Source organism: Myotis nattereri (assembly GCF_964212035.1).
Source record: "Myotis nattereri genome assembly, chromosome: 14".
NCBI lineage: Eukaryota > Metazoa > Chordata > Mammalia > Chiroptera > Vespertilionidae > Myotis > Myotis nattereri.
Genome location: NC_138089.1, coordinates 59,160,356 through 59,188,005, shown reverse-complemented (window position 1 = coordinate 59,188,005; position 27,650 = coordinate 59,160,356). Strand labels below are relative to the sequence as shown.

At 61.7% G+C, this 27,650-nt stretch overlaps 1 protein-coding gene across 2 annotated transcripts; it reads left to right on the top strand.

Annotated features, from left to right (window-relative positions):
- Positions 1-1,438: 1,438 nt before the first annotated feature.
- TEX264 (testis expressed 264, ER-phagy receptor) lies at positions 1,439-27,229 on the top strand. 2 transcript variants are annotated; one of them, XM_081105516.1, is made up of 6 exons: positions 1,439-1,536; positions 2,315-2,380; positions 4,509-4,800; positions 13,724-13,945; positions 23,410-23,578; positions 26,648-27,229. In XM_081105516.1, the coding sequence occupies exons 3-6, from the start codon at positions 4,543-4,545 to the stop codon at positions 26,938-26,940; spliced, it is 942 nt and encodes a 313-aa protein (XP_080961642.1). In that variant the 5' UTR covers positions 1,439-1,536; positions 2,315-2,380; positions 4,509-4,542; the 3' UTR covers positions 26,941-27,229. The 2 variants fall into 2 exon arrangements, with proteins under 2 accessions (XP_080961642.1, XP_080961643.1); XM_081105517.1 differs by lacking the exon at positions 2,315-2,380 and having other exon boundaries at positions 1,458-1,536.
- The last annotated feature ends 421 nt before the right edge of the window (positions 27,230-27,650 follow it).

Here is a 27,650-nt window from a genome sequence, read left to right as displayed (position 1 = left end):
CGTGGGGCCCTGGAGTTCCCCGACCAGGCTAAAGGAAGTGAGCAGTGCCCTAGCTGGTGTGGTTCAGTGGACACAGTGTTGGCCTGCGGACTGACGGGTCCCAGGTTTGATATCAGGTTGCGGGCTCAATCCCCAGTGAGGGGTGTGCAGGAGGCAGCCGGTCAATGATTCTCTTTCATTGATGTTTCTATCTCCCTCTCCCTCTCTGAAATCAATAAAAATACATTTTTTTTAAAAAAAGAAGTGAGCAGAAAGGACCAGATGAGGAAAGGGAAGCTCCAGACAAGGGTTTCGAGGGAGAAGTCCCCAAGCTTCTGAGAAACAGAACCCAGCGCTGTCATGGCCAGTGCACAGGTCCTTTGGGCACTCAAAGGTTTGATCACGTGTCTGATGTTCACAAGCAAAACAACTGCCAAGACCCTGCCGGCCCAGCCCCGAGTGCCTGTAAGGGGCCGGTTGCCCAGAGGCCTGGCCCTGTGGGTGAGGAGGGAACGGTGTGAAGCTGGGGGAAAGGAAGCCGGGATTATGAGAGTCTCCGTGTGCTCAGTCTGCAGTAGTGGGCAGTGGGCTCTGCAATAAGACGAGTGCCTTCCCAAGCATCAAACTTCCGTGTCAGGTGCACCAAGGTGACTCGTGGCCCAGCAAGACTTGCTTCCACTGCAAGACTGGGCCTCTCAGGAGGGCAGGGTTTTTACGGTTTTACCTTTGGGGCCCTAAAAGGCTTGTAGGTCCTCAGAAATAGGAGCTGAAGATGGAACTTGTCTTCAAAGAGCTCACACTTGGCCCGGGAGTTACCTGGTACACGCTCCGCTGAGGCAGACCAGCCTCCCCCAGCGGCGTCCAGGGCCAGGAGGAGGGAGCCTGCGAGGGGGCGTGGCCCTGGCGAGCTCCCCGGGGGATGGAGCCTTGGTTTTTTGTTACTCGGTATCTCACCCCTAGGACTGTCCCGGCATGTTGGCTGGGGGACAGGTCCCCCTGTGCTTTGGGTGGTGGGTGGAGTGCAGTGGAGTTGGAGGCAGGAAGCTGATATGTGTGCTGTCGGAGGGTGGCTCCAGCTTCTTCCTTGAGCTCAGATCGGGCCTCAGTTTACTCCGCTCTAAGGAGCCAGTGGCCCTGCCTTGCTCTGGTCCCAGGTCTGTCGGGAAACCTCAGTGAGAGAAAGTGGCAAAAATGCCGGAAACCTCGGCTTCCCGGACCCCAGCCTGGCTCCCCATCGCGGCCCACCGGGCAGCCTTCCCTTCGCGCCTGGGGCCGCGCCGTCTTGGTGCCCTCGCCAGCCCCGCCGGGTGCGGGAGGCAGGAAGGTGCCGGGCGCCCCGCCCCCTGACAGCTCTCGAGGACAGACGCACGCTCGTTGCCGTGGAGACGCGGAGGGGCAGGCCACCGCCCTCCGGGCCCCGCGCGCACGCGCCCACGACCACGGCCACGTCCCGCCGCGAGAGGGGGCGGAGCGAGCGTGCGAGGCGGGCGCGCGCAGGCTCCGCGACCGAACCCGGAGCCGCCTGCGCGTCGGCGTCCGCGGCGGGTGGCCGCTGAGGTGAGGCCGGGCCGGGGGAGCGCGTTCCCGCCGGGCCGCCTCCCGCGCGCCGGGGTCCTGGGACCTCCGTCTGCCCGGGCGCGGCCCCCTCCGTGACCCCCGCGGCCCAGGCCGCTCTTTGCACCTCGACTCCCTGACCACTGGTCCCGGTCGGGTCCGAGGGCCCGGACGCGACCTTGGGCCAGCCCTGCGCCCCCGGCCGCCCCGGTCTCGGCTCCGGTGCGGGCCCGTCCCGAGGCAGCGGAGCGGAGGGGTGGGTGGGGGACGGAGGCAGGAGCCGCACTTTAACTCCGCCCCGTCCCCCGAGCCCGCCGCCTGGGCTGCCAACTTCGGCGCCCCTGAAGTTGCAGGGGTGCCTGGGGTCCCCTGCGGTCGAGGCCGAGGAGAAAGGGGCGGGGCAGAGGGGGCGCCAGGAGCCCGAGGCCCTCGCAGCCCGGCCCGCCGCGCCCACGACGGGGCCCTTCACGGGCCAGCGCGCCGCACGTGAGCGGCTCCAGGAAGCCCGCGCGGCACCGCCGCCTGGCACCCCAGCACCGGGGAGGCGACCCCCCCAGAGGCTCGGGCGGGCCCCAGCCTGCCCAGGGTCCGCGGCAGGAGCTGTTCCGGGGCCGGAGCGGGGCCCTGGGGCCGTGGACGTGGTGAGGCCGAGCCTGGCTTCCGATTTCCTGAAGGGGACGTGGTGGCGAGGCCGCAGCCCTGTGATGAGGGGCGCGGTTCTGCTGGGGGCGCCCGTGGGCTTGGCTTTCCGGCTCAGCGCCTCTCCCCTCTCTGCCCCCAGCACGGAGCGCCGGGTCCCAGCCGCGCTGAATGCCATGAGCCGCTGAAAGGGAGCCTGGCTTTCCCGGTGAGCCCCCCGCCGCGCCCCCGCCCCCCCTCCTCGGTCACTTGCTCCCCCGCCTGCCCTTCCCGGGCTGATGGCAGCTCTGGGCCCTCAGGCTCGTGTCCCCCCTTTTCTGAGCCTTCAGGACGCGAGAGGAAGAGAAAGGTGCGAACTACGTTCCTGGAGGGGACAGGGAGCGTGCAGCCCAGAGGGGAGGTCGGACAGGGGGCTGGTCACTCCCAAGGCAGCTGGGCGAGGGGACACAGCGCCCAGCCCAGAGCCTGGGCCTCCGAGATGCCCAGTGTGGGTGAAACGCGTGGGCCTTTCTGGAAAGCCTGTCACCAGGGAGGACAGGGAAAGTGGGAAAGGAGGCATGAGGCTGCTGGCGCCCGCCCTCCGCCTGCATTGTGGTCCCGGTCTGTTTGGCACCTGTGTGGCCTCGGGCAAGTGTCTTCCTCTCTAACCACTGACGTCCTAGGCCGTCCCTGCCTTGTTCCGAGGATTAAGGAAGCAGCCGCGTTTTAACACGTAGACAATGCCTGGCATCTAGTTAAGTACTTCGTGGGCGATCCATCACCATCATCATCACCAGCACCATCAAAGAAAACGGAGGAGCAAAACTGACCGGGGCCAGTTGAGCAGGACAGGGAATTGCGTCCAAAGGATGGTGCGGCTGTGGGGGCAGGACCCCATGGGTGTGAACCCCAGTGGGAGACACCTCTGCATCAAGACACCAGGGGCTTCGACGTTCTGTGTGCACGTTGACTCCAAAGACAGTATTTCAGCAAAAGGTTTTGACAGACAGAACCCACAGGGAACCAGTTATTCCATAGAGCTAGGGTTCCCATTGGGTTCAAGTGTTGATGTTCAGCGCGCCCAAAACTTTTAAATTTTAAATATTTGGGGTCACATGCTTCCCCCCCCCCAGGGGGGGCGGGCTAGGCCGTCTGCCTTGAAGGGCTCACACACCAGCTTCTGTGGCGCCCATGGGCCTGTTCCTGGATAGTTTGCTTTTCCTGTGTGTTCCCACCCCACCCCCCACCCCCCCCCGTGAAATGAATGTCTTTATTGTTTGTATTATAGGAATAGGAGGAATGGGGGAAGGCCAGTGGGGAGGAGGGAGAATTGTCAGATAAGTGACATACACACAAAAAGGAAAAAAGAGGCGGCCACACACACCCTCCCAAGATGCCTTTCTATGAACTACCTGGTACGGGAGATCAGAACCATAAAAATTAAATTCTAAACACTTGGAGATGTTGGGGTGGGAAGGGACAGGGACCCCAGGTGTGGTTCCCCTCCTCCCCCGCCAGGCCAGCACTCCTCTTCCATGGGATGAACCGCTCAGGCCAGGGATGAGTAACTGTTGCTTCTCCCTGTTGTGTGTCTCCACTTCCAGCAGCCTTTTCCTCCTCCTCCTCCTCCTCCTGGCGGTTTCTAATCTTTAAGCTGAAAAAGTGGGCTGAAACTTGTAAGCACTGGTGGCTCAAGCCTGGGAAGCGTAGCCTGAATTTTGGTTGTTTTGATCTGGTGTCCTCTGGTTCTGGATGGGTGAGCTTGCTGGATAGCAAGATTCCTCAGGCCAGATGTGCTTAGCAGAGGAGAATTTCCTAGGAGAGTCTCTTTCTGTGGCAAATCCCTGCCCCCCCCCCCCCCCCCGTTTGTTCCTCGTGGTTTCCTTGTTTGTTAATAAGTGTTTGGCCCCTGGCACTTGCTTGTCCTCTCTCTGGCAGCGGTCCATGAGGCTTGGGGAGGCTGGGCAGGTAGTTGGCTTAGCTGGGGGAAGGGCAGGCTGGCTGAGGTCTGGTCCATCTCAGACGAGGCTGGTCAGGGCTGGGAGCATGTCCCTGGCTGACTCACTCTTGGGCTCTCTATGACTCAGTCTCCCCAGTATGACCAAGGCTGCCAGCTGACAGGCACAGCAGCCCCGAGAGCCTCAGTGATTGTGGTTAAGAAATAAGGAGGCTTGTGGCTTCAGTCATCCTTTGTAGCTCCCTTCTAGGTCACTCCATGTGTAAACACCTCTGGCCACTCCTCCTCCTGGGTCAGAGCACCCAAGGCAGGGCAGGGGTTGGCCCAGAACAGGCTGGCGGGCAGGTGGGCACTCTGGTCAGAGCAGGCTACCAGCCTCTCTCTCCTGTCTCCTTTGCAGCTGCCTTGGGGTGCGGCGTCGGGAGCACAGAGCCATGTCGGACCTGCTACTGCTGGGCCTCATTGGGGGCCTGACTCTGCTGCTGCTGCTGACTCTGCTGGCCTTCGCCAGGTACTCAGGGCTGCTGGCTGGGGTAGCAGTGAGTGCCGGCTCACCCCCCTTCCGCAATGTCACTGTGGCCTACAAGTTCCACGTGGGGCCCTACAGCGAGACAGGGCGGCTTTTCACGGAGAGCTGCAGTGTCTGCCCCAGGCTCCGCTCCATCGCCGTCTACTATGACAACCCACACATGGTAAGGAGCCTTCTGGGCCCCGACTGGACTTCTGCCCCGTGGACGGGCATGGGGCAGGGCTTGTTGGGGGAGGGGCATTTTAAGTGTCTAAGGAAGCGGTGGGAAAATGTTTGAGTTGGCCTTGCAAACCCCTCCTCTCTGAGCTCAAAGCTCCCTCCAGATTTAGCCTGGACTTCTGTTCCCTCCTAGGAGTGTGTGCTGGTCTCGTCTTGCCCAGGTCCCGTCCCCCGGGCTCATGGCTACCTGTGGGCCTCGGAGGGCAGGGGACATCCCAGTAGGAGGCCCGAGCCAGGCTTTCATCCGCTGCCGCCTCCTCTTGTTGTCCCTCCTTCTTTCACCCCCATGTGCGGCCAGTGCTGTAAGGCCAGGCCTTTCAGATCCTGCCCTCAGTTTGGGGTCATTTTGTGGTATTTCTGTGCCTTCCCTTTTTCAGCTCTCCTGCTGTGGCGGCAGGTTCTCAAGATCTGAGGGGGTAGGCTCTGGGCCTGGGACTTGGAATCCCACCCCCCATCCCGCGTCTTTCTGGCGACCCCTGACCTGTTTATAAGGCATCGCTTTGAATGTCAAGCTGCCTGGTTTGGAGAGGGCCTTGGGGGCAAGTGGAGCCAAGTGAGCTGCCCAGAATGTCTAAGATGCTGGGGTCAGAGATTAAGCCGGCATCACTGGCACCCTGTGGGCGTCCAGCTGTACGTACAGCCTGCGGTGAGTCAGGGCTCACCAATGTGGCCTCCTGCAATGCAGGGGCGGTGCCACAGCTGCATGGGCTGGCACCCCTGCGAAGGGCTCTTCAGCCTCCAGCTCTGAGCCTCGGCAAACCAGGCATTTGGAATCCCCGGCTCTGGTTTCCTCGCCTGGAGAGCTCACGTGGGCAAGGCCCACAGCCTACCCATTGTCTCCTGACCAGGCCTCACTGGGGCATTCAGTCAAAACAAGGGTGTGCTTGGCTCTCTCTGTGCCTGCTTCTGCTCTACACCCGCACCCTGGAGATGAGCAGATGGGGCCCCGCCCTCAGGAAGCTTCATGCGGTTGGCGAGTCAGGTTCACACAAATGAATCTCCAACAAGACACTGTGCTCCGTGCCCACAGAACTTAGAGCTGTGGGTTTGGAGGAGGGTGCCTCACGTCTGCCAGGGAGGCTCAGAGAGGTGCTAGCTTTCAGCTGGGCCTTCTGCCCGAGTGGGATTTTGCTCTGCCAGGAAGGGCCTCGTGGCTAAGGGAACCGCAGCAGCCAGGGCCTGCAGACATAGGTGACCGGGAAGGGTGGCAGGACCCAGCCGGGGAGTGGAGAAAGAGGCAGAAGGGTTTATGGGCCAGGCAGTGGGAGGCAGGAAAGGTGCAGCACAGTTTGCCACCTGCGATTTAGGAAGCTACTGGGTGGCAGGTGGAGGAAGGAAGGAGATGAGGCAGAGAGGCCATGGAGGATACTGGGCTGGGCTCTGGTGAGGGGCGAGTAGACATTAAGGTTTGAGGTCACACAGCTGGGTGATGGCAGTAAGTGGGAGTCGAAAGCACTGGGACCCAAGTGAGACGGGGCAGGCCCGTGGAAAGCTCCTGGGCAGCGTGCCCGACCCCAGCCTGCAGCGGTCTCTTGTGTAAGTCCCTGCCCCTTCCACCCTGGCCCATCGGCCTCTGTAAGGCCTGGGGGGGGGGGCGTCCTGTGGCTTCCCACCTGTTCCCAAAGCAGCACTTTGCCTCGGGTCAGTGGGGCTCATTCCAGGACGGGGAGTGGCTGAGGCAGCAGGTTCCCTGGGGTCTGTGCTGGGGCTGGTCCAGGGAAAAGTGAGATAGAGGAACCCTGGCACGTGGCACTCTCCACTGAGCCTCCTGACCCAGCCACTGCTTCCACCACACAGCCCACCATACAGCTTCCTGGAAGCGTGGTAGACCCTGTGGGCCACTGGGGTTAGTGGGTGCAGCCTGACTTGGGTGCCAGTTTGGGGACCATGGCCTGGGAATATTGCCTGGGTAGATAGCCTCGAGGCCCGCATTTCAGGATTCTGGTTCCGTCTCTTCACCACCGTCCTGCTGTGTGATCTTGGGCTTTTCATAACCTCTCTGAGTCTCCACTTCCTCATCTGCAGAGGAGTGTTAAAATACCTGCCTTCATAGGTAGGCTGGCAAGGGATAAATTGAGTGGCATAGGTGAGGCATTCACCCCAGCACCTGGCCCTCAACAGATATTTCACAGCAACAATAAAAAAGGGTGGAAAAGACACTCATGCTACTGAGGTGTGCTGAGCGCTTAGGCCGAGTCCTGGTGACCAGGCCAGAGGATGACCGTATAGGCCAGAGTGGCCCCTCTGGTCCTGTCCCCCCCAGGCCTGGGTCACTCTAGGGTACCTGCATCCCCATTCGGAGTTGGGTCACATCCTGACACTTAGCCCTCACCTACTCGGGGAGCTGGCAGAGATCCCAGAAGCTTCGGGGAACCCTGGACCTCTAGGAGTTCATGGCTGTCTGTGGGACCTGAGACCACAGAGGAGACTGCAGAGGAGGTGGCAGGAGTTGAGGCACCTCTCTTACTCAGGTCACTCATACTTTTTTGCTTCTAACCAACAAATATTTTGCCACTCTGCTGGGCACTGGGCACTATGGGGACCAAGGAGCCCCGCCCTCAAACCCTCTCAGTGGAGGGTGTCAGGGGAGCCTGGACGAGAGGCCCCATCCGGTCCTAAGGGAGCCTAGGAATCCAAGCTTTCTGCTCCCAGGCTGCCCGCCCCCCGCCCCCGCCCCCAGCAGTGGCCAGCGCTGGGCCCTGCATGTTGTGGTTCAGGGAAGGAAGGGACGGGCTGTCAGCTGAGCTGTGTGAGTGTCCCATCCCCTCTTTCTCCCTCCCCAGCTCAGCCCAGCGGGAGCCAGACCCGTGTCTCTGTGAACGTGGGGAGGAAGGGAGACTATTTCAGGCTCTGACAGTCAGTCGGGCAGTGAGTGACCCGCTGAGAGGCGGCCACCTGACTGAGCCCTGACAGCTGCCCACCCCCTAAGCCACTGACAGCTCCCTAGCCACGCCCCTTCCAGGCCTCAGCTGGCCACGGGGAGGCTGGTTCCCAGACAGGCCTCACCTGGTCTGGCTATAGGCCCAGGAAGTAACAGGAAAGGGCACCGTCAAGGCAAGATCATGGCGATTGCTGCGGACACATTCATATCAGAGGCTGCTGGAGCATATGTATCCTAGAGATCGGCAGGTAGGTAGGTAGGTAGGTTGGTTAATGTGTGCATATCAGTCAGCCTGTATCCTGGAGTTCCAGGTGGGAGGAGCTGCAAGGACTGAGCCAGTGGTTCTTATGGGCAGGAGGAAGGATATTCTGTTCTCCATCCCTGAGGGTCTTGGTGGAGGTTGGGGGAGGAAAGAGGGAGCACTGGCAAGAAGTGGGCAGCCCCTGGCAGTCTCCTAGATGGCCCTCTCCTTTCTGGGGAGCCTTGGTGTAGGGGAGGGGGATGGAGCTGGGAGGCCTTCGAGAACCTCACTTGATCCTGCCCATCTCTGACCCGTGGACAGGCCCTAGTGGCTGGGCTGCTGTCACTGTGGCCATGGGTCTGTCCTGTCTGCCAGCCTGGCCGTCCAGTCCGCCTCCTGCCCCACCCTTTGCTGCTGTCACCTTCACTGCTATGTTTGGGGTTTAAGCAACCTGCCCGCTGCCCTTGGGGGAGCCTGGCTGAGGCAGGTGGGGCGGCTGGTTCAGTACCTGGCCAAGGCCTGGGAGGGGTGCTTGCCCTTGCCCCAGGCATGGAGTGGGTTGGGGAACTGGTTGCGCTTGGGTTCTGCCTTTAGTAGCTAGACTGCCACTGAAGGTCCTTCTCCCCGGGCCACTGAGGGTCAGCCTGGTCTCCGGGTCTGCAGGGGCTGAGGCTGGCAGAGCTGCGTGGGAGGTGGGGAGTGGGGGGTGGAGGGAGGAGGGGGCACCAAGGTCACAGGGAGCCTGGAAAGGTGTGAGGGAGTGGGATTTCCCAGGTTTGACCCCTCACCACGGGTAGTGGGAATGTGGGTTGGGCTGGCGTTTCCTGAGGTCTCAGGCCATGCCCTACCAGGTACCCTGTGATGATTTTCTTCAGATGGATTCAGGCCTTTGCTCCACTGCTGGTTAACGATGTGGGCAGCCCTGGGAGGGCGGCAGAGCTGCCTTTGGAAGGGGGAGAGGCGAGGGACAGCAGGCGCGGACTTGGGGCTTGTCCTCTTGGGTCTGAATCAAGGCTTCCCCTCTGCCAGCTGTGCTGGGCGAGCCTCTGGGTCTCTGAGAAGCCCTGCCTCAGGGTGGCTGTTTCTAGGGGCTAAATAAGAAGGACAAGGCCTGTCCGCAGCCCTCGTAGGTGCCTAGCACTCCTGGAACCCGCCCCTGCCTCTGAGGGCCTGTGCCTCTGGACTTTGTACTTCCCTCTGGCCTTGCCCTCTGCAGGCCGCCTGGGCATGTGAGGAGGCGCAGCGCAAGGCGAAGCCATCCCTAGCCTGGGCCTATTCCTCAGGCTTCTCAGTGGCTGTGGCTTGTTAGCACAGGCCTGGAGCTGGTCTGCCTGAGTTCGAATCCTGACTCCATCGCTGCCTGGCTGTGTGACCTCTGCTGAATAGCTTTGCTCTCTGGGTCTCAGAAACAGCATTGGTAACAGTGTCCACTGCACAGTGCTGTGTATTTATTTATTTTTTAAATGTATTTCTTTATTGATTCCAGAGTGGAAGAGAGAAGGAGAGAGAGATAGAAACATCAATGATGAGAGAGGATCATTGATCGGCTGCCTCCTGCATACCTCCTCCTGGGGATCGAGCCTGCAACCCAGGCATGTGCCCTTGGCTAGAATCGAACCTGGGACCCTTCAGTCCGCAGGCTGACGCTCTATCCACTGAGCCAAGCCGGCTAGGGCAGCACAGTGCTGTTTAGATAAGGAGCTGATGCGTGGAAGACAGCAACTGGGCGGGCGGTGAGCACCTTGCCAGGTACACCTGGTATTAGGATTGTGCTTGCGGGTGAACAATGCCCTGGAAGACTTCTAGGTGGGAGTTCCCAGAATGCACCTGGATCCCACTCTGGAGATGGGCATCCTGCTGACTCTGCTCCCCTCAGCCTGAAGCACAGGCTGACCTCTGACCTGGGGTTGGCATTGCCCAGGTCCTTCCTGACTAGTGCCCAGGGAGGTGGGGCCTGCGGGGCTTGGTGTGTTGGCCTGTAGGACTCAGGAGGGTAAGTGAGTCCACTGTTCAGCCTCCAGCCATGGGCAGGTGCGGCTGCTCTGTTCCGCTGGGGGCACCCGGGCAAATGAAGGGGCCTGCTCCTGCTCTTCCTACCTGGGGCAGCTCTGGGCCGGGTCAGCTAGCCAGGGAGGAGTCAGGCAGCACTCTGGGCCTGCGAATGGCAGACAGTGAGGTTATGCAGGTGTGGGCCTGGGCCTGGCCATTCTGTTGAACCCAGGGCCTGGGTTTGGCTGAGCCAGAGGACATCATTTTCCTTCCTGGTTCTTGGAAGATAATCGATCTTGTCCAGTTTCCAGCACAGTAAGGTCTCTCGGGAGCCTCTCTTCACTCTCGCCTCTCAGGGCCCTGTGAGACCTCTCCAGAAGGGGCAGTGGGGCCAGCTGGGACCCGGAAGCTTTAGGTTTCAGGCAGGACCCCCTTGCCCCATCTCACATACTAGGACTCAGGGGGCCTCACAGCCCAGAGGAGAGCCTCTGCTAGTCTTGCTTTCAGGGCAGATTCCAAATGGGCCTGCCTTCACCCAAAGTGCTGGGTCCCACTACCCTGTATCCCTCTCCCTGGTGTGCTCCTTGCTGGTGCTGGTTGTGGCCCAGCTCTTCTTCTGGGCACAGGTACCCAGAGAAATGACTGGGATGGGGAGGAAGGGAGCAGACAGGTGGAATCGGCAAGCCTAGGCTCCCTCAGGTGGGTGGGGTTTCTCTCCATCAGGACATTCCCACCTTCTGAGCTCTTTACCACCTCAGTGGCCATACCCCTGGAGGCGGGCCTGGCTTGCCTGGGAGCCCAGGGAGCCCCCCTGCTCTAAGACCAGCCCTGCCACTTCCCAGCTTGTCTTAGGGCCTGTCTCACCTCCTTGCTGGTGCCGGTTCAGCTTCCTCCCAGACCCAGCTCAGTCTGGGGCTCCTTAGCAGGAGGTGAGCTTGCTGAATAGCATCTGAGTCACTGGCCAGGGCAGGGGAGGGGCAGCAAGTGTCCTCACTGGTGGAATTGAGGGGATGCTCAGGCAGGAAGGAAGCACCTGTGCCCCAGACGCCTCCAGGATTTCGGGAGCCTCGTCTCCTTACCAGCTGCTTTACTGACCTGTGAGCGGAGTTCCTCCTTTTTCTTTTCTTTTTTGAAGAAATATTTTTATTGATTTCAGAGATGAAGAGAGAGGGAGAGAAGAGACATCAATGATGAGAGAGAATCATTGATTAGCTGCCTCCTGCACACCCCCTACTGGGGATCGAGCCCGCAACCTGGGCATGTGCCCTTGACCAGAATTGAACCTGGGACCCTTCAGTCCGCAGGCCGATGCTCCATCCACTGAGCCACACCAGCTGGGGCCCTCACAGGCCTCTGGGATCAGAGGAGGGACTGCTGGGCGGGAGCAATGGAAGGGCTTTGAGGAGGAGAGTTGAGCTAAAGGGTGAACAGCAGTTTCTCAGGAGAAGGGACTCTGGAGTAGGACGAGGAAGCACATTCCAGGCAGAGGAAGTGGCTTACGCAGAGGCGGGAAGCACGGGAGGGCACGGCATGTTTGGGGAGTTGCAAATGCTAGGGCTGTGGGCCTGTGCGGGCGTGGGTGCGAGAGGAGGCTGGCAGGTGAGCTGGGCCAGAGCCTGGGTTTGTCCCTCCTGCTACTCAGACATGCAGTGGGCACCTGCCCAACTGGGTTCTGGGCCCTGAGGGCACCTCGGGATGCAGAAATGGTGCCAGTGAGTGTGCGGGCAATTCTGGGCATGTTGTGTGGGCCACTGAGGTGGCCTTGCATGCTGGGCCTGGGTTTCATCCTGGAGGGGAATGGGAAACCGTGAGCGTTCTGGTGCCTTTTGGGGACCGAGGAGGATGTTGAGCTGCTGAAGTGACCCCAGGAAAGACCCTCGGTCCCAAACCCAGGCGGGCCAGGGGTTGTGCGAGATGAAGTGACCTCCTGTCCAAATGTCCATGTAACTTACATTGGATCTTTCTTTTGTCCCGCTAGGCTGCTAGGGTCAGGAATGGGAAGGTGGGCTTTGCAGCAGGCACTGACCCTGCTGAACCTCCAGTCTTTCCGGCCTGCCTCGTCTTAGGGTGTGAAGTGGGGCCGTGGCACCATCTAGAGACAAGAGTTGGAACTACAGGGATCTCCGGCACCCTGCCTGGCGGGGTAGGAGGAGCCTCGGGCCCAGACTTGATGTGAGGAGGAGTTTACAGCAAAGTGCTGGCGTGGGGGCTGGCTGTGGGGGGCGGGTGCCGCTGGGCCACCCAAGGCGCCTTGAGGGGCGTGTGGACCTGGGGGGGGGGTACGGGCTCAGAGGTTGGGTGGGTGGGCATTCTAGGCCAAGGGTCACTTACTTGGCCTGTGTCCTAGCTGCTAATACCGACAGCAGTTATGGCGCATCTGCTGAGCGCTGGCCCAGCCTAGGGCCTCATGCAAAGTGTTTAATACAGAGGTCCTCAAACTTTTTAAACGGGGCCAGTTCACTGTCCCTCAGACGTTCCACACATGCGCACTGCGGGCTGGGACGCATCGGCTGCTAAGCAGCGGCGGCAGAAACACCCGGCAGGCCGGATAAATGTTTTCGGCGGGCCGCATGCAGTTTGTGGACCCCTGGTTTAATAGGACAGTTCTGTGCGTTGAGATCAAGGGAGTGGGCTCCAGGAAACCAAGGAACTTGTCTGGAATCACACGACTCAGGACTCACGCCCAGGCCTACCTCTTTCCAGAGATGTGGTCCTGACCACTGTACCATGTTTCCTGCCACTAAAGCCCTGAGCCAGGCCTAATGCCCTGGGATTCAAGTGGCAGCAAGGGACCAGAGCCACAGGGAGCTGGAGTGACCCCCAGGGACTGCATAGAGGTGAGAGCCTGGAGTCGGTGCCCAAGTGCCAGGCAAAGTGAGCCGCCAAGGGCAGGCTGGGGTGGCCAGAGCAGAAAGGCAGAGCAGAGCTGAGGGACCCCAGGGGCTTGTTGACAGAGCTTGCAAAGGCCAGAAGGAGGGCAGAGGCGAGAACAGGTGACAGGGACTTCACGGTGCTGAGGAGGTGGGCTGGGGAGAGGAGCAAGTAGAGGTGGAGTTTAAATTTAGGGGTCAGTGGGCCCTGTGCATCCGGGGACCAAGGAAAACCCGGATTGAGAGCACGCAGTCTGTGGTTAGTCTCTTTGATTCAGAAACGTATATACCTCTGGGGGCTCGGCCCGAGGGCTGGTACAGACAAGTGGCAGGAGGAGAAGCCAGTGCTGGGCCTTGCAGGCCTGGAGTCAGGCCTGGGAAGCGTCAGGGACTCACACGGGCACCCACCTGGCTGGGGTTGGTGGGAGGCAGGAGGGGAGCAGAGTGGAATGGTGGTCCTGGGCGCCCAGAGAGACTTGGGGGGGGCCAGCCATCTCTGGCCTGGCCGGGAAGGGGCAGGGCCTTCCATGGGGCGTGGGCTGAGAGGAGGCCTGGAGGCCTGCGGGAACGGGCACAAGCTCTCCCACAGTCTCATCAGCGACCCACAGTTCCACGCGCTCTTGCTGCCTGCCGCCCCCTACAGCCAGCACAGGGCCTGGCGTGCTTCTGGAGGAATGACTGAAGGGGTGGTCAGTGACTGAAGCGGATGCCACCGGCCGGGGCCATGAACGGGTCCCAGCAGGAAAGCAGTGCCCTTTGTCCTGGTGCCGGGGGCTGCATGGCCTCTTGGAGCTGGTGGTTCCGCCAGGCCTGAGCTGGCACAGAACCCAGGCCTGAGGACCTCCTTCCTTTGCTCAACACAGACACCCCTGCTCTCCCTCCCCAGGTGCCCCCCGAGAAGTGCCGCTGTGCAGTGGGCAGCATCCTGAGTGAAGGCGAGGAGTCACCCTCCTCCGAGCTCATCCAGCTCTACCAGAAATTTGGCTTCAAGGTGTTCTCCTTCCCGGCACCCAGCCATGTGGTGACAGCCACCTTCCCCTACACCACCGCCCTGTCCATCTGGCTGGCCACCCGCCGCGTCCATCCTGCCCTGGATGCCTACATCAAGGTGAGACAGGCCTGGCGTGTGTGTCGGGGGCGGTGGGTGCAGCCAGGGGGGACTTGGCAGCTGAGAGGGAAGGGAGTGCTGGGAGGGCAGCACCCTGGGGTCCTGTGAGGCGGGTGCCTGTGGAACGGGAAGATGGGCAGAGGCTGCTGGCATCTCTTCTCGATGCCCAAGACCTTGTGGGAATGGGGTCTGGTCGCCGGGCCAAGGGGGCAGTCTGGGAATGGAGCCTGGTCGACCAGCCATGGCCTTGGTGGTCAAGAAAGGAGCAGCAGGAGGGCTGTGTGGCAGGAGGCAGCACACAGGTTTCCTTTGGGAGCTGGGCTGGCAGCCGAGAGGCTGGGGAGGATGGGCTTGCCTGGTGGAGTGGGCTGGAGGTTGAGGGTCAGGGTGAGGCAGGAGCTGGGGGCCTGGCTGGTGGGGAGGGCAGAAAGGGAGACATCAGTGCCCAAGGCCCTAGCACAGTCATGGCAAAGTCAGAGGTGACACGCGAACTCATTTTTTTGGTTGATTTTTCTTTGGTAAATGGCATTTAAATATATAAAATAAGTATCAAAAATACAAATCTTTGTTTTACTATGGTTGCAAAGGTCAAAAACTTCTATATGTGACACGGCACCAGAGTTAAGTTAGGGTTTTTCAAAATGCTGACACGCCGAGCTCAAAAGGTTCGCCATCACTGGCCTAGCATGTCTCCTGGGTGGGTCTCACCAGGCCTCCAGTTCTGTCGGTGTCATCCTCCACCTCAAGGGCCACCTGCAGCCCACCTCTGGGAAGAGGCTTTCTGGGTCCAGAGCTCATAACAGGCTGCGTGGCATGTGGCGTGGTGGCGAGCAACTCTGCCACCAAAGCCTTTTCCTGGTTTGGGGTTTATTTTTAGACGCTTTTGTCCAAATTTCCCGGCCCCTGACAGCTTCACAGGTTGCCTGGTTTTGACGTCACCTCTTTGATGAAAGCTCTTCTTCCTCCCTCCTCCGATGCCGCCCCCTCTTCCCCCTGTGGGAGCCTGTCAGCTGTGCTCTGGGTTTGGTTCTCCTGGAGTGGGGCTGGAGCAGGGGGGCGGGCAGTACCATCCTCTTTCCTGCCTGGGACGGGGAGGCCGGGGGAGAGGGGGAGCAGGAGGCTTCTCCAGTGATGTCTGAGGCATCTGGGTCTGGCTGCCAGCTGGGAGAGATGCCAGGCTGCCCACAGGGAGGTGTGGCCCAGGTGCTGTGCTGGGTTCTGGAGGCCTGGCGTGGTGTCTTGGGGACACAGCCAGGTGACAGGTGAGGAAGGGGCTGGCTCTGCTTTTGGTCTCAGCCCGCAGTGGACGGGGTGGTCCTGTGTCTCTCGGCCCCGGAGATAGAAGAGAATAGAAGGCTCCCTCCCACGCCTGCCCGCATCCCGCTGCTCTGGGACCAGGGAAAGGAGGCTGCTAATGAGTCTCTGGCTCTTCTGACTCTCAACCCTGACAGCTGGCTGCCTTTAAGCGTGTGCGCACGAGTGTGTGTGTGTGTGTGTGTGTGTGTGTGAGAGAGAGAGAGAGAGAGAGAGAGAGAGAGAGAGAGAGAGAGAGCGCGCGCGTGTGTGCCTCCCTCGGCCTTCTTGTTCTCCGCCTCTGACTTCTCTCTGGATCTAAAGCTGGGTCGTGGAGGTGCTTCATGTGGAATGGCAGGAGCTTCTGTTGCAGGGGGAGGCAGGGTGGCGGGGAAGGTCTCAGAAGCCCTGGCTGTTCCGGGGGGCGAGCCTGGGGCAGGACTGGTCCCGTGGGACAGCGAGGGCCCTGGGGGTCACTGTGAGGAGCCCAGAGAGAATCATTCGTCAGGTCTCGGGGGTTCTGGGAGAATGGCTGGATCGCAGCTTTGTGGTCCGTGTGACAGCCCTGGCTCTCCAGCCACCTTCCCCTGCCCGGCAGCCCGGTAGCCCGGCAGCCCGGCTAAGCTTTACTCGTGGAAACCACGGGCCTCGTGAGCGCTGTGTGCAGCGTGACTGCCAGCCTGTGGGAGATGCCCGCTTCGTCAGGCTGCTCATCCACTGAGGGCAGGGAGGTGCCCTCCAGGGCGGGGAGAGCACGCCCTGACCGTGGGAGGGGATCTGTTAGCTGTAAGAGGGGCTGGGCCTCCTTGAAATTGCAAGGCCACAGAGGAAATGCGGCCCAGGTGTCAGCCCAGACACTGGAAAAGGCCCCCAGGTTCACCGCAGGTGGAACCGTCTTCACAAGAAGGTCAGGCACATGGAGCAGACTGGACGAGCGGCCTGGACCCGTGTGGGAGTGTGGGGGAGAGGTCCCTGAGCTCTGGGCCTGGCTCAGGGCATTGTACGAGGGGAGGCTGGTTGGCCGGGGAAGTCGACAGGCCCTGGAGGTCAGACACTGGCTCTTTCTCTGTAGAATTGGAGAGGAACTGGAGAGTGCAGTAAGCTGGCCGACAGACCTCATTTGCATATTAGGTTTTCAGTTGAGCAATAAGCCACTTACCCAACACCTCCAACCTGCTACCAACTTTGCTCAGCTCTTTATATGCCTCGTCCTAGTTTAGCATGCACCCAGCAAGATGCTCAGTAACTGCTGTTAAATGAGTAACAAAAGAGGGACAGCTGGGTCGATGGGCTGTCCTGCCACGGCTTGAAAGTGGACAGGGACCCCAGACCACAGTTCCCAGCCTGCTCTGGGGAGCCTAGAGGCTGTGCTGAGGTGCCCCTCGGCTGGACCCGGGAGCAGGGAGTAGCTCTGCCCCTGGGTATTCAGGCCAGATGACCTTGGGAGCTTCTGTTTGGAGGGTAAGTGACTGCACCGGGGTGTCAAGAGGGCTTCCCTTATTCAAAATAAAACGTGGAGCCCTTCCACATTAGCTCAGCAAAGGTGGCAGACGTGGAGAGAGGTGACCCCAAAGCTTACTCCCGTTGGGGCTTCCTCACCTGGATGCCCACTGCCAGGGCCGTGCTGCTCCCCACGGGGTTCTGGCCCGTGGTCTGGGAGGCGGTGGGAGCCAGGAGCAAAGGGCAGGCACCACAAAGGGAGGCGTGGCAGCGGACACGGCCCAGAGCGGCTGCTGCAGGTGCCTTGTGGGCCTCGCGTCCCATCCTGAGGGAGGCGGAGGCAGCTCTGTTCCCAGGCTTCCTCACTGCAGCTCCAGGGCCAGCTCCCCTGCCAGTGCTGCCACCTGCGAATCGGCCTGGCCAGCCCAGAGAGGAGGGCACTCAGCAGCGCCAGGACCTGGGTCCGAGTGACGAGCCCCAACTCTTTCTCCCCAGAGCCCCCAGCCACAGGCTTAGCCCTGCCTCGCAGGAGTGGATGGGGAAGGGCAGGTGGCTTCCAGGGAACAGCAAAGCAGCCTTGGGGGTGGGGGTGGCATTGGGGCTGAGCCTTGAAGGACAGGTAGTGTTCTCCAGCTGGAAGGCAGGTGGGCAGAGGCGCTGACATGGGATGGCTTGTGTACCCGCTGTGGCTTGAGTCGGGAGGAGCAAGGGTCTGGGCCCAGGAGGTGAGGCTGGGTGGCGCCTGGGCGTCTGAGCAGATGAGCCTCAGGAACAGGACTTGACAGGGAAGGTGGGAAGGAGGAGCCAGAGGCCACAGCCGCGCTCTGAACGAGGGTAAGAAGTTAGCTGAGAGGAGCAGATTCTCTACTCCCAGACACCCCCACACCAGGGGGAGACCCCCTGCCCCGTCCCTGGATGTTAAGATGTGGGGGGACCCACAGGAGGCCAGGCCTCTCCGCTCTGTCAGCCTAGGCCTGGAGCTTGCTCCCCAGCCTCTCTGGCTTCCCCCTCTCCCCTCCCCTACCCCAGGACAGAAAGCACAAAGCCAGCCTTTGCTGGGGCGGGCGTGGGAGCTACCACTCTCAAAATACCAGCTCGGATGTGTGCGCTTGGCAGCCCTGCAGGACCCTGGGGGCTGAGGCGCGTCTGGGTGTGCTGTGGGCTGGGCAGTCCAATCCCAGGCAGCCTCTCCCGGCAGATGGCCTTAGGAAAAAGCCTGCTCGGCTCCAGAAGGCTCGGGATTCCGGGGGGAGGCTGGGCTGGCCCTCGAGAGCCCAGCAGCTCTGCCCTTCAGAGAGCCCTCGGGTCAGGAGAGCCCGCTGTCTGCTGAGGGTCAGGAGGGCCTCCAGGCGAGGGCTCCCGAGGGGCCAGTGGTCAGAGGTGCCACCTGAGATGAGACTTCAGGGCCGCCTCCTCCCCACTGCCCGTCCTCCCCCTCCATGCCTCCCCTCCTCTCCATCCCACTCACCCACCTGTCCTTGCTCTCTGGCACTTTCTGGCTCCTCTGGCTCCCAGGTGCTTGGCTTCACGGCTCCATCTGCCCATCTGCACCGAGCAGCCTTCCTGCTGCTGGGTAATCAGTCAGCAGCGTTCCGTGGGCTTGTCTGGGCGGGGCGGGCCCAGGTCCTTGACTGCACAGACCCGCCCCGAGCAGCTGTCAGCTGTTCTGGGGGGCTGTGGGCCTGCCCTGGCTCTCCTCGCACCTTTGGAAGGGAGACTGGTGGGGTCCCAGGACTGCGCCCCCATCTCCCTATGGGGCTCTCCCTGACATGTTCCCCGGCCCTCTGGTCCTCCTCCACACAGGCCCAGGGAAGCCAGAGCAGGGCTGAGATGCGGGGCCTGGGGATGGCTTCCCAGCCACCCAGGCTCTGGGGTGCTTAAGGGCTGGAGTCCCCTGCGCCTACTCAGTAAATCACCCTTCCCTGCTCCTCAGTGCCCCAGCCCACCCTGGTCTCTGTCGCCCCTGAGGCCCTCCTCATGTCCCCGGGTGCAGGAATATGAGCAGAGGTGTAAATTGCATGGCACGCTGCAGGCTCTGAGGTGAAAATGAAAAGTCTCAGGCAGTGGCAGCAATAGGCACAGCGAGCGCCCCACTCCCTCACGCTCCCCTTTCTCAGTCTTCCCAGGCTCTAGGTCACCGGGGGCTAGCCCGTCCCAAGAGCCTTCAGCTCTTTCTTCCATTATATTTTCCGTCTGGCTAATGCCCAGGAAAGGCGCTGTGCTTTTGTTAATTTAGTGGCCTTGATGTTTGTGGTAGTGTCTCCATTGATTCTTCTGGGGGTTTTCAAGTATACAGTTGCCTTATCTGTAAGTGATGGTATTTTATTCATCTTTCCCAACTCCTCATTTCTTTTGAGATCCTCTGTTTCGATCTCTTTATCTTGCAGTTGGGGGATTGATCCAGAGAGAAGCCACCCATCTGTCAGGAGCTAGGCCAAGGCTCAGGCTCCTGCTACCGTCTAGTCTCAACTCCTTCCTGCCCTCTCTCTGCCCTCCCTGGCAGCCGGTAGCACTCCTGTCTCCTTTGCTTGTCATTTTCAGAGCCTTGGGCCCTCCTGCTGCAGAGGGGAGGGAGCTCACCAGCGCTTCTCACGTTCTCCCTGCTGCCATGGCCGGCCCCACATACAGGCTGAGGTTCTTGGTCAGAGGCTGCTGGGAGGCCCGGTGGGGAGGAGAGGGCGTCAGGGAGGGGGATGTTGACAGAAGTTCCCCGGCAGAATAATAACAACGTGCCACATTCCAGCAGCAGCCCTGCTACGCCTCCCCCCTTGCTTTGCATCACTTTGCATGTGCGATACAGACCAGCTGCCTAAGGGGCCTCCAGGGCCGGAGCCCCCACTTGCAGGGACCGCAGCGTGCAGGCGTGTGCACGTCGGTGTCTGTAATTAAAAATGAGCATGCCTCACTTCACCCAGTGCGGAGATGCCACCACCTCAGGTGCAATGCAACAGCTGTGTGCTGGCTGTGTGGCTGCCCAGCCTGGTGTGGGTGGACAGGTAGGACTGGGCAGCTCAGGCTGAACGGGGAGGGCCAGGGCCCCTCATCCCGCTGAGGCAGGTGGTAAGGGGCTGTGGTTGTCTGGAGCGGAAGGAGCTGACCTCATCCCCTCCTGGGTCTAGAGCTCATGTAGATGTGTGACCCAGTCCTGGGCCCGCACCCAGTGTCTCGTCCTTCGGGGGATCTGAGGTCACTTAGCTCTGAGCAGACTTAGCTTCTAGGCTGCCTGGGGGTGGCATCTACCCTCCCCTCCCTCCACCCTAGCTGAAGTCCACCATCAGATGAGGGTAATTCAGGTAGTTCTCTCTCCCCTCCACCCCCCCTCCCCTAATTCAGTAAGAACTTCAGGGGAGGCACTGTGGGGCCTGTGGGAAACCTTGGCCAGCATGCCAGGTTAGCCCCTTTGCAGGAGCCCTACGCTGCGTGGGCTGAACGCTTGCCCCCAACTCGGCAGTGAGCACCTCCTGAGGCAAGGACCTGTGGTGTGTCCCCAAGGCAGCTGGGCAGCGGCACTGTGGTGGCCTGGGTGCCCTGCTCCTTCCCTTGTCCTCCAGCGCTCCTGGTGAGGGAGCCCGTGTGAGTGCAGGGGTGGGGGGTGGGAAGTGAGGTCTCCCGGAACACCCCCGCCCCTCCCCCCCCCCCCCCCCGTGTCCCAGGCACCCCTTTGTCTCTGTTGTGGGAAGTCCAGGAGGGAGGGAACCTTGGAGGTGAGTCTCAGGGACCAGAGCGCCTGCATCGTGTCCAGGAGCTCCTGCTGGCGCCTGGGCCTGATTGGCTGGCTGTTCTCTGTCAGCTGGGACGCACCCTGCCAGCCTGCATCTCTCCCACCGTGGAGGGCCCCGCGGGCCCCTTGAGACTGTGTGTGGGAGTGGGTTGCCCTGGGTGGTAGCCTCATCAGATGTCCCAGTGACACGTCCTCAAGCCTCTGGCTGTCTGGCTGTGGGCAGGGGTGCCCGGGCCGGGAGGACTTCAGGCCCCTTCCCCAGCAGTACCAGCCAGCGTGGCCCTGACCTCCTGTCCTTGGCTCTTGGCAGTCTGCTCTCCCAGGGCTCCCAGGGGCTGGCTGAGGGGGAGCAGCTGCCCTTCCTTCCTTCCTTCACTGATTTCCTATAGTCACCAGCTCGTGGACATGCTGCCTGGGCCATAGCTCCTGCCGAGCAGTGAGGACCTGAGAGCGGCCCCTCTTCCCTCAGAGGCCGGGAGGGAAAGGCCCGGTCCCCTGCCTGATCACTTAGGGACGGGGCCTGTGGCTAGTCCTGTCCTGCACCCTCCATCCCCAGCCACCACTGGACTCACTGCTGCTCAGTGGACAGAGAGGCTGCGGGGACATTGCTAAGCCCGACCCTTGCCTGTGGGCCTGGGCTAGAAGTTTGTGCCTTTGCCTTCCTCAAGCCCCTGAGTCTGAATTTTGACAGGCCCAGCATGTGTTAAAATGACTTGGGGCTGAGCTGTCAATGAGGTTTCAATGAGCTTCGCACCTCCTGCCAACAGGGAGTGCCAGGGGTCTCCAGGTGGTGGCTGGGCTTGGGTCTGAGGCTGCCCCTCCAGAGGCCTGGGCAGGCTTGGGCAGGCGGTGCTTCCTGCACGGGGTGCTGTGAGGAGGCAGGGCTGGCAGGGAAGGAGGGGCTGTGTAGCCACTCCACAGTTCTCTCTCCCTCCTCTGTCTCCCTTGTTCGCCTGTTCTCCCCAATGGCTTTGAGATGAAGGCGACGGCAAGGATGGAGGATGCCGTTTCCATGGCAACAGGGCTGTCCACAGCCAGGCAACTTCAGAGCCCGGCTCTCTGGCGGAGGCAGATGCGCAGAGCAGCCACAGAGCTGCCTCCTGCCTGCCAATGAGGGGGCTGGCAGAGCAGGTGGCAAAGGTGGCTGCCTGGCGCTGCCCACCCTGGCGCCCAGCTTAGAAAGGAGGGTAGGAAGAGCACTCTTCCCTCTAAACATCCCCGTTACTTCCTGAAGGGACGCTAAGTAGGCTCGAGTGTAGGCAGGGGTAGGGCTCCACTATCCTTGGAGTTTCTGGGTGAGCACAGGCTCTGGTTCCAGGGGCATCCCCACAAGCCAGTGTCTACAGCCCCTTAGAGAAGGGCCACCAGGTGACTGATGGCCACTAAGGCATTTCCCTGTGGACCCTTTGAATGCCCAGAGCATGGGGCTGCTGGTGAAGGCCATGACCTGATTGGGTCCCGGGGCCCTTTTCCCTTTGCTTCCCTCTGGCTACCAGGAAGGAACCGGGACCTTCTTCAGAAGCTACCCTGGCCTTGGTGACGGCCCATTTCACCGAGAGGGGCTCAGGTTTGGCAGATGCCCCCCAAGGGCTGGTATTGGAAGGGTCCCAAAGCCTGGTCGCTCCTGCTGCCTGAAGTGCCCTTGCTCAGCCTCCTCCTGGGGGCCAGGGCAGTAAGTGTGTGGGCGGGTGGAGAAGCGAGGCAGCCATCCGTGTACTCAGAGGTGGGAGGAGCTCGGGGCATGGCCCGTGAGATGGCCCAGAGAGCACCCAGGTTGGCAGAAAAGATTGGCTCCAACTATTAAAAATAATGACTTTCCTTCACTGACCCTGGAGGAGTCAGGGCTCGGCTGTCCTGCGTTTGAGCAGGGGACACAGGACACAGGCCTCCCGGCACTTTCAGCCTCACTCCCCCTCTCTCTCCCCTTCATGTGCTTTAATTGGAGGGGGCTCCTCAGCCTGGGCTCGGCCAGCAGGTGGACAAGTGGAGTCCTAGAGTGGTTCTGCCCGCCGGCCGCCGGGTCTCTCATTACTGCTGAGTGGAAGGCTCATTTCAGAGCTCGTGGTGAGAGCCGGCAGGCGCTATAAATAGCCATGTTGTGAAGGCTGGTGGGGAGCGTGGCAGGGCAAGAGCCTCCGGTCATCTCAGTGGTGACTGTGCTCCATCGCAGGGAGGGGCGGGCTCAGGAGCAGATGCACTTGGCCCTGTCCTGGTTTCCCGCCTCAGGGCACTCGGGCATCTGTCTGTGCCCGTTCCACCCACACTGAGGGACAGACGGACGGGGAGCCTGGGGCCTGGGTCCAGGCAGAGGGGAGGGGAATGCCTGTCTCAGAACATGGGTCCCACTGGGGAGCTGGAGTAATGTCCAGTGTTAGATCTACTTGTCCTGCCTGCCCCTCCAGCCTAGGGTCTGGCTCCTCCCCCTCGGGTAACACTCTGAGCCCGGGAGCAGGAAGATCTGGGAGCCAACCACAGCTGACAGTCTCAGGCTGGCATGGACCTGGACTTGCAGGGCAACGGGACTGGAAGAGGGGCTTAGGCTCAGCTGGCCTGGAGCCCTGTCCGGGATTTGTCAGTAACATGTCTGTAAGGACAGGGCACTGGCCTCTCCTGGTCTCTGTGGGTCAGTCACTATGGTCCAGGGTGGGGAGGAGGTCAGGGCAGGGGGTCCTGGGAGAGACAGTCTGGCAAGTCAGGGCTTGGCTGGGCTTGGGTGCCGCAGGCCATGGTTCGTGGGCCCCTTTGTGGCGGCGTGAGGCGTGAGGCTGCAAGACCAGGGTTTCTGGTACGGCCTCTGGTTCCAGCCCTGCACTCAGGATTCACAGTGACAGGCTCCTGGGCTCTCTGAGCACTTGTCCAGGGTATTGTCCCAAGGACTCCTGGGTCCTTGGACCACTGCCCCCGAGTGTGGGGTTGGGAACTTGGGGGAGATTGGGTCCTGAGGCAGAGCAGCCACTCAGGGACAAGAGGCCGTGCCAGGCTCACTCCTTCTTCTGTCCCTCTCTGGCAGGAGCGGAAGCTGTGTGCCCACCCTCGGCTGGAGATCTACCAGCAAGACCAGATCTATTTCATGTGCCCGCTGGCCCGGCAGGGAGACTTCTATGTGCCTGAGGTGAAGGAGACAGAGCGGAAAGGCCGGGGGCCTGCGGAGACCAGTGATGCCCAGCTGGATGGCACAGGTACAAGGGCAGGGGAGCGAGGTGGGCCTCCCTGGAGCCCTCACTCTGGGCACGTGGGCTGCCTGTGGGTGTCCAGGTGAAGCTTGGCCGAGGTGGAAGAAGACCTGCCCACCCGGGACCCACAGGCAGAATTGGCGGTTCCCAGACACGTGGGGCCATGTAGGTGTAGAGTCATACATGTTACCCCTGGCAACACAGATACAAGGTTCTACCTGGTTCCCTTCTGGTGCGACAGGAGTGCCCTTGGAAACAGCTCACGGTCAGCTGGATGCGCGTGGGAGGGGCTGAGGGGCTCAGGAAAGGCGCCAGTGGGGGCCTTGGGGGGCTCACCAGGAAAAGGTTGGCACTGGATCTGGAAGGTGAGCGGACAGGTGTTCTCCTGCCCCCAGTCCCCGGCCCTGCCCAGAGCCGGCCGCTTGCTCCCTGCCGCGGAGCAGCCAGAAAGCGTGCAGAGGGGCCCAGGGCTCGGTACCCGGCCCCTCCCGCAGAGCCAGCCCTCAGACCCAGGTGCAGGCCAGAGGATGTGTGCCGGTCCTCAGCCCACCCTCCTGCCATGACCTCTATGACCGTGAACTGTCCCCAAGGGTGAGGAGACCTGCTGGGAGACATCCCAAGGGTCCCAGGGCTCTGACCCTTGGTCATGGATGTGGAGCCCCGTGTGGGCCTGGAGGTCCCGCCCCGGTGGGAGGGGTGCAGGCGGGAGGAGCGGCTGTCCCTCTTCATACCCTTTAGGACACGCCCTCTGTCGGTCCCTCAGCAGCCAAGGTCACCTGGGGAGGCCCGAGCTTTGGGGGTGGGGGTGTGGGAGGCAGTCCACTCCCCAGGGGCTGCGTCCAGCACAGTTAGCTTCATCTGCCGCTTAATTACCTCCCTGGGGCACTCCCACCCTCCTGTAGTGCTGGCAGACGCTCCGTGCCCTTACTGTGAACACAGGATGTGGCCCAAGGTCAGCGGGCCCAGGCAGTCCCCAGGCAGGAAGGGGCCGTGCCTTGACCTTCCTTTGACCCCGCTCTGGTGCCTCTCCCCCTTTTTTTGGCCCACCTACCCAACCTCCCTCCCAAACACCACCTGCCAGGAACTGCTTGGCACCCACTACAGCTGGCTACAGCCAGCGCTCCCACGCCCCTAGCGCCTGGGCCTGTCCTCCCACCAGCCTGCCCGCCCACTCCCTGGTGTGGGGGCCCAGGGGTCTGCTCCCCTCTGACAGGGTCTGCCCTGACGCCAGGTGCAAGCCACTTGCATAGCAGTGCATGTTGGGAGCCTGGCCGCCCAAGGCTTGGCCTGTCCCGCCTGCCTCCCTGCTGGGCCCCTCTTGGGCTGGGAGGTGAGGGGTGATTAGCTGCCTGTGCCTGTGATTACATTGATGTATTATTCAGCTCCAGGGAGGCGATGCGTATTTGATCGCCTTGCGCTGGCTGTGGGCAGCGGGGGAGAGGGGCCTGGGGTGAAGGTGGCAGCCTCGTCTCTGCCCCAGCAGCCCTGGGGAGGGAGGTGGTGTTGACGCCTTGCCTTGTGCTCCTTTGCCAGGAGCGTCCCCACATCCCAGGCTCCCCTGGGCTCCTTCCCTGACCACTCCCAGCCCAGGAGCAGGAGAGGTTTCCATGCCCTGGTCCCAACAGAGCCAGTGCGTGGGAAGAACAGGAGAATTTAATGGGGCCTCTTCGTTAGCTCCTTTCAGGCCTGCAGCCCTGGGCGCTCATCATCATTTAAGGAGCAGTGAGGAGCTGGAGTCTTGACCCAGGTCAGAGGGGACCACCCCTAAATCAGGGCGTGGCCTGGGCTCCCTCTTGAATGCCTGTACAAGAGAGGCATGACTGGGGCCCCGGCAAGAAGAACGCGCTGGGCCAGCAGCCTGGTGCCTCCAGGGCTCACTGCACCTCTGCCCTGGGCCCAGAGGACATTTTCCTGGGGCCAAGGGGACAAGGAGGGCAGACCCCAAATTCCCATCCCACCCTGGGCTCCAGCTGAGGCTTAATCAGAGTTCCAGGCCAAGTCCAAATGCCAGGCAGTCCCAGCTGTGCCTGGCTCTGGGCTCCATCACTATGGAGACAGGATCTGGGGACGCTTCCCCCCTCACCTTCTGTGATGTTGGACAGCCGCCCCTCCCTCTCACGCAGGAGAGGGCCTGTCAGCTTCCTCTCAGTCCGGGTCTGCACACGGTGGGCCTGAGCCTTGCCCCCCTCGCCACCCCAGCTGTGGTCAGTGCCTCTGATCTGGGAGATGAATTGAGGGGTTGCTCTTAGGGCAGATGAAGGGCTGCTTGCCTGGAGCGCATGGGGGTGGAGGAGCAGGCTGCGGGGATGGCCCCCAGCCCTGTGCAGCACTGTCTCGGGCTCCCGGCTGCCAGCAGAGTGCTCTCGCGGTCCCCTCCTGCTTTGTGGCTCAGGAACCCCCAGTGGTTGGGGTAGGTAAGGGCCTCCCTGGGGTGACCCGGGCATAGGAGAAGAGAGCCCCAAAGTGCTTCCTCCCAGCACCCTCCTTCAAACAGCCAGGAGAGGATTCCTCAGGACTCCATCGCTCTCCGGCCCACCGCCGCCTCCTCCTCCGGTCAGGCTCAGGGGCCAGAGGCAGGGGCCAGCTGACTTCCCGCATGGGGCTGCTCCTTGGGGGCCCTCCATGGGGGGAGGGGCACAGTCTCCCGTCCTCATGCCTTCTGGGTAACATTCAGTCCCTGGCCTTGGACATACCTCTCCCCAAGCCTGAAATGGGGGTGGAGGGGGGCATCAGTTTGGTCTCTTTGTTCTACCCTCAGCTCCTCACCTCAGGGCCCAGTGATCCTTAATGGACTGTTGGGGAGGGGGCAGGCTTTGTGGGAATGCAGGGAGCTGAGGCTAATTCGGGGTAGAGAGAGGCGTGCGCAGCAGGCTGCCCTCCCCCCTTCCTCCTTGCTCCCTCTGCCCTGTCAGTGCAGCGGGTCAGGGCAGAGGGCAGAGGACAGAGGGCAGCTGGAATGAGCCTCCTGGGCCGGGCTGGCTTTATTATTCATGAACAGTGTGGGCTGAGTGGCTGGGCTGGTGGGCGAGCTCTGTCCTCTCTCTGGCTAACCTGCGCTCCCTCTTCCTGGCCCAGGAGCTGACACGCTGAGCGATGCGAGTTCTGTGAGCCTGGAGGTGGGTCCTGGCAGTCGGGAGACATCGGCAGCCACACTGTCCCCAGGGGTGAGCAGCCGCAGCTGGGACGACAGTGACACCCGCAGTGAGCACAGCTACAGCGAGTCGGGCGCCAGCGGCTCATCCTTTGAGGAGCTGGACCTGGAGGGCGAGGGACCCCTGGGGGACCCCAGGCTGAGCCCTGAGGCTGAGCCCCTGGGTGCTCCCAAGTGGCCCAGGGAGCTCAGTACCCCTGAAAAAGGCGAGGAGTAGCCCGTGGCCCCCTCCTCTGTGCTGCAGTCACTAAGGAACGGACCGGACTCTTCAGCCTCCTCCTCCTCCACCTTCCGGGCCCAGGCGAGGGCCAGGGGTCTCAGGGGACCTGACTTCGACCCCGGCCTCTAGCTAAGCCCTGTCCTCACTGCCCTCTTGGCTCCCAGGGCAAAGGAGCAGGGACTGCTCCCTGCCCCCAGCCCGGGGCTGCTGCCTCTGTTACATCTTTTTTCAGATTCACATTGGAGCTTCCAGGAACCAGAATAAAGCAAAAGACTTTATTGTTTCACCTGGGATTGTGCTGTGCATTTGTGTGTGTGTGTTCTACCTTGGGGAGCCCTGTGCAGATAGGTAGGGAGTGGGCAGGAGCACCCCCAGCCCAAGAAGAGGAAGGGGGGACAGCACCCTGGGGTGGGGGGCAGACAGGAATTCGGGAGGCCTTCCACTCCCTGCTCTGTGGCCCCAGTGCAGCTGCCCCTCCCTTGCAGCAGTGCCAGAGGTTCCCTAGGCTGCTGAAGAGCAGGATGAGGGGGGTGGGAACTGGGCACAGGGTGCCCCCGGGCTCAGGAGTGGGGAGCTCACAGCCTGCCTTTGCCTGCCTGCAAGGGAAGCATTCGTGACTGTGGCTCAAGTGTGCCTGTGTTCCTGCTGGCATCTGCCCCGCAGGTGAGGTGTCCCTGCTGTGCCCGCCCGCGTCTGTGTGCCTGCCT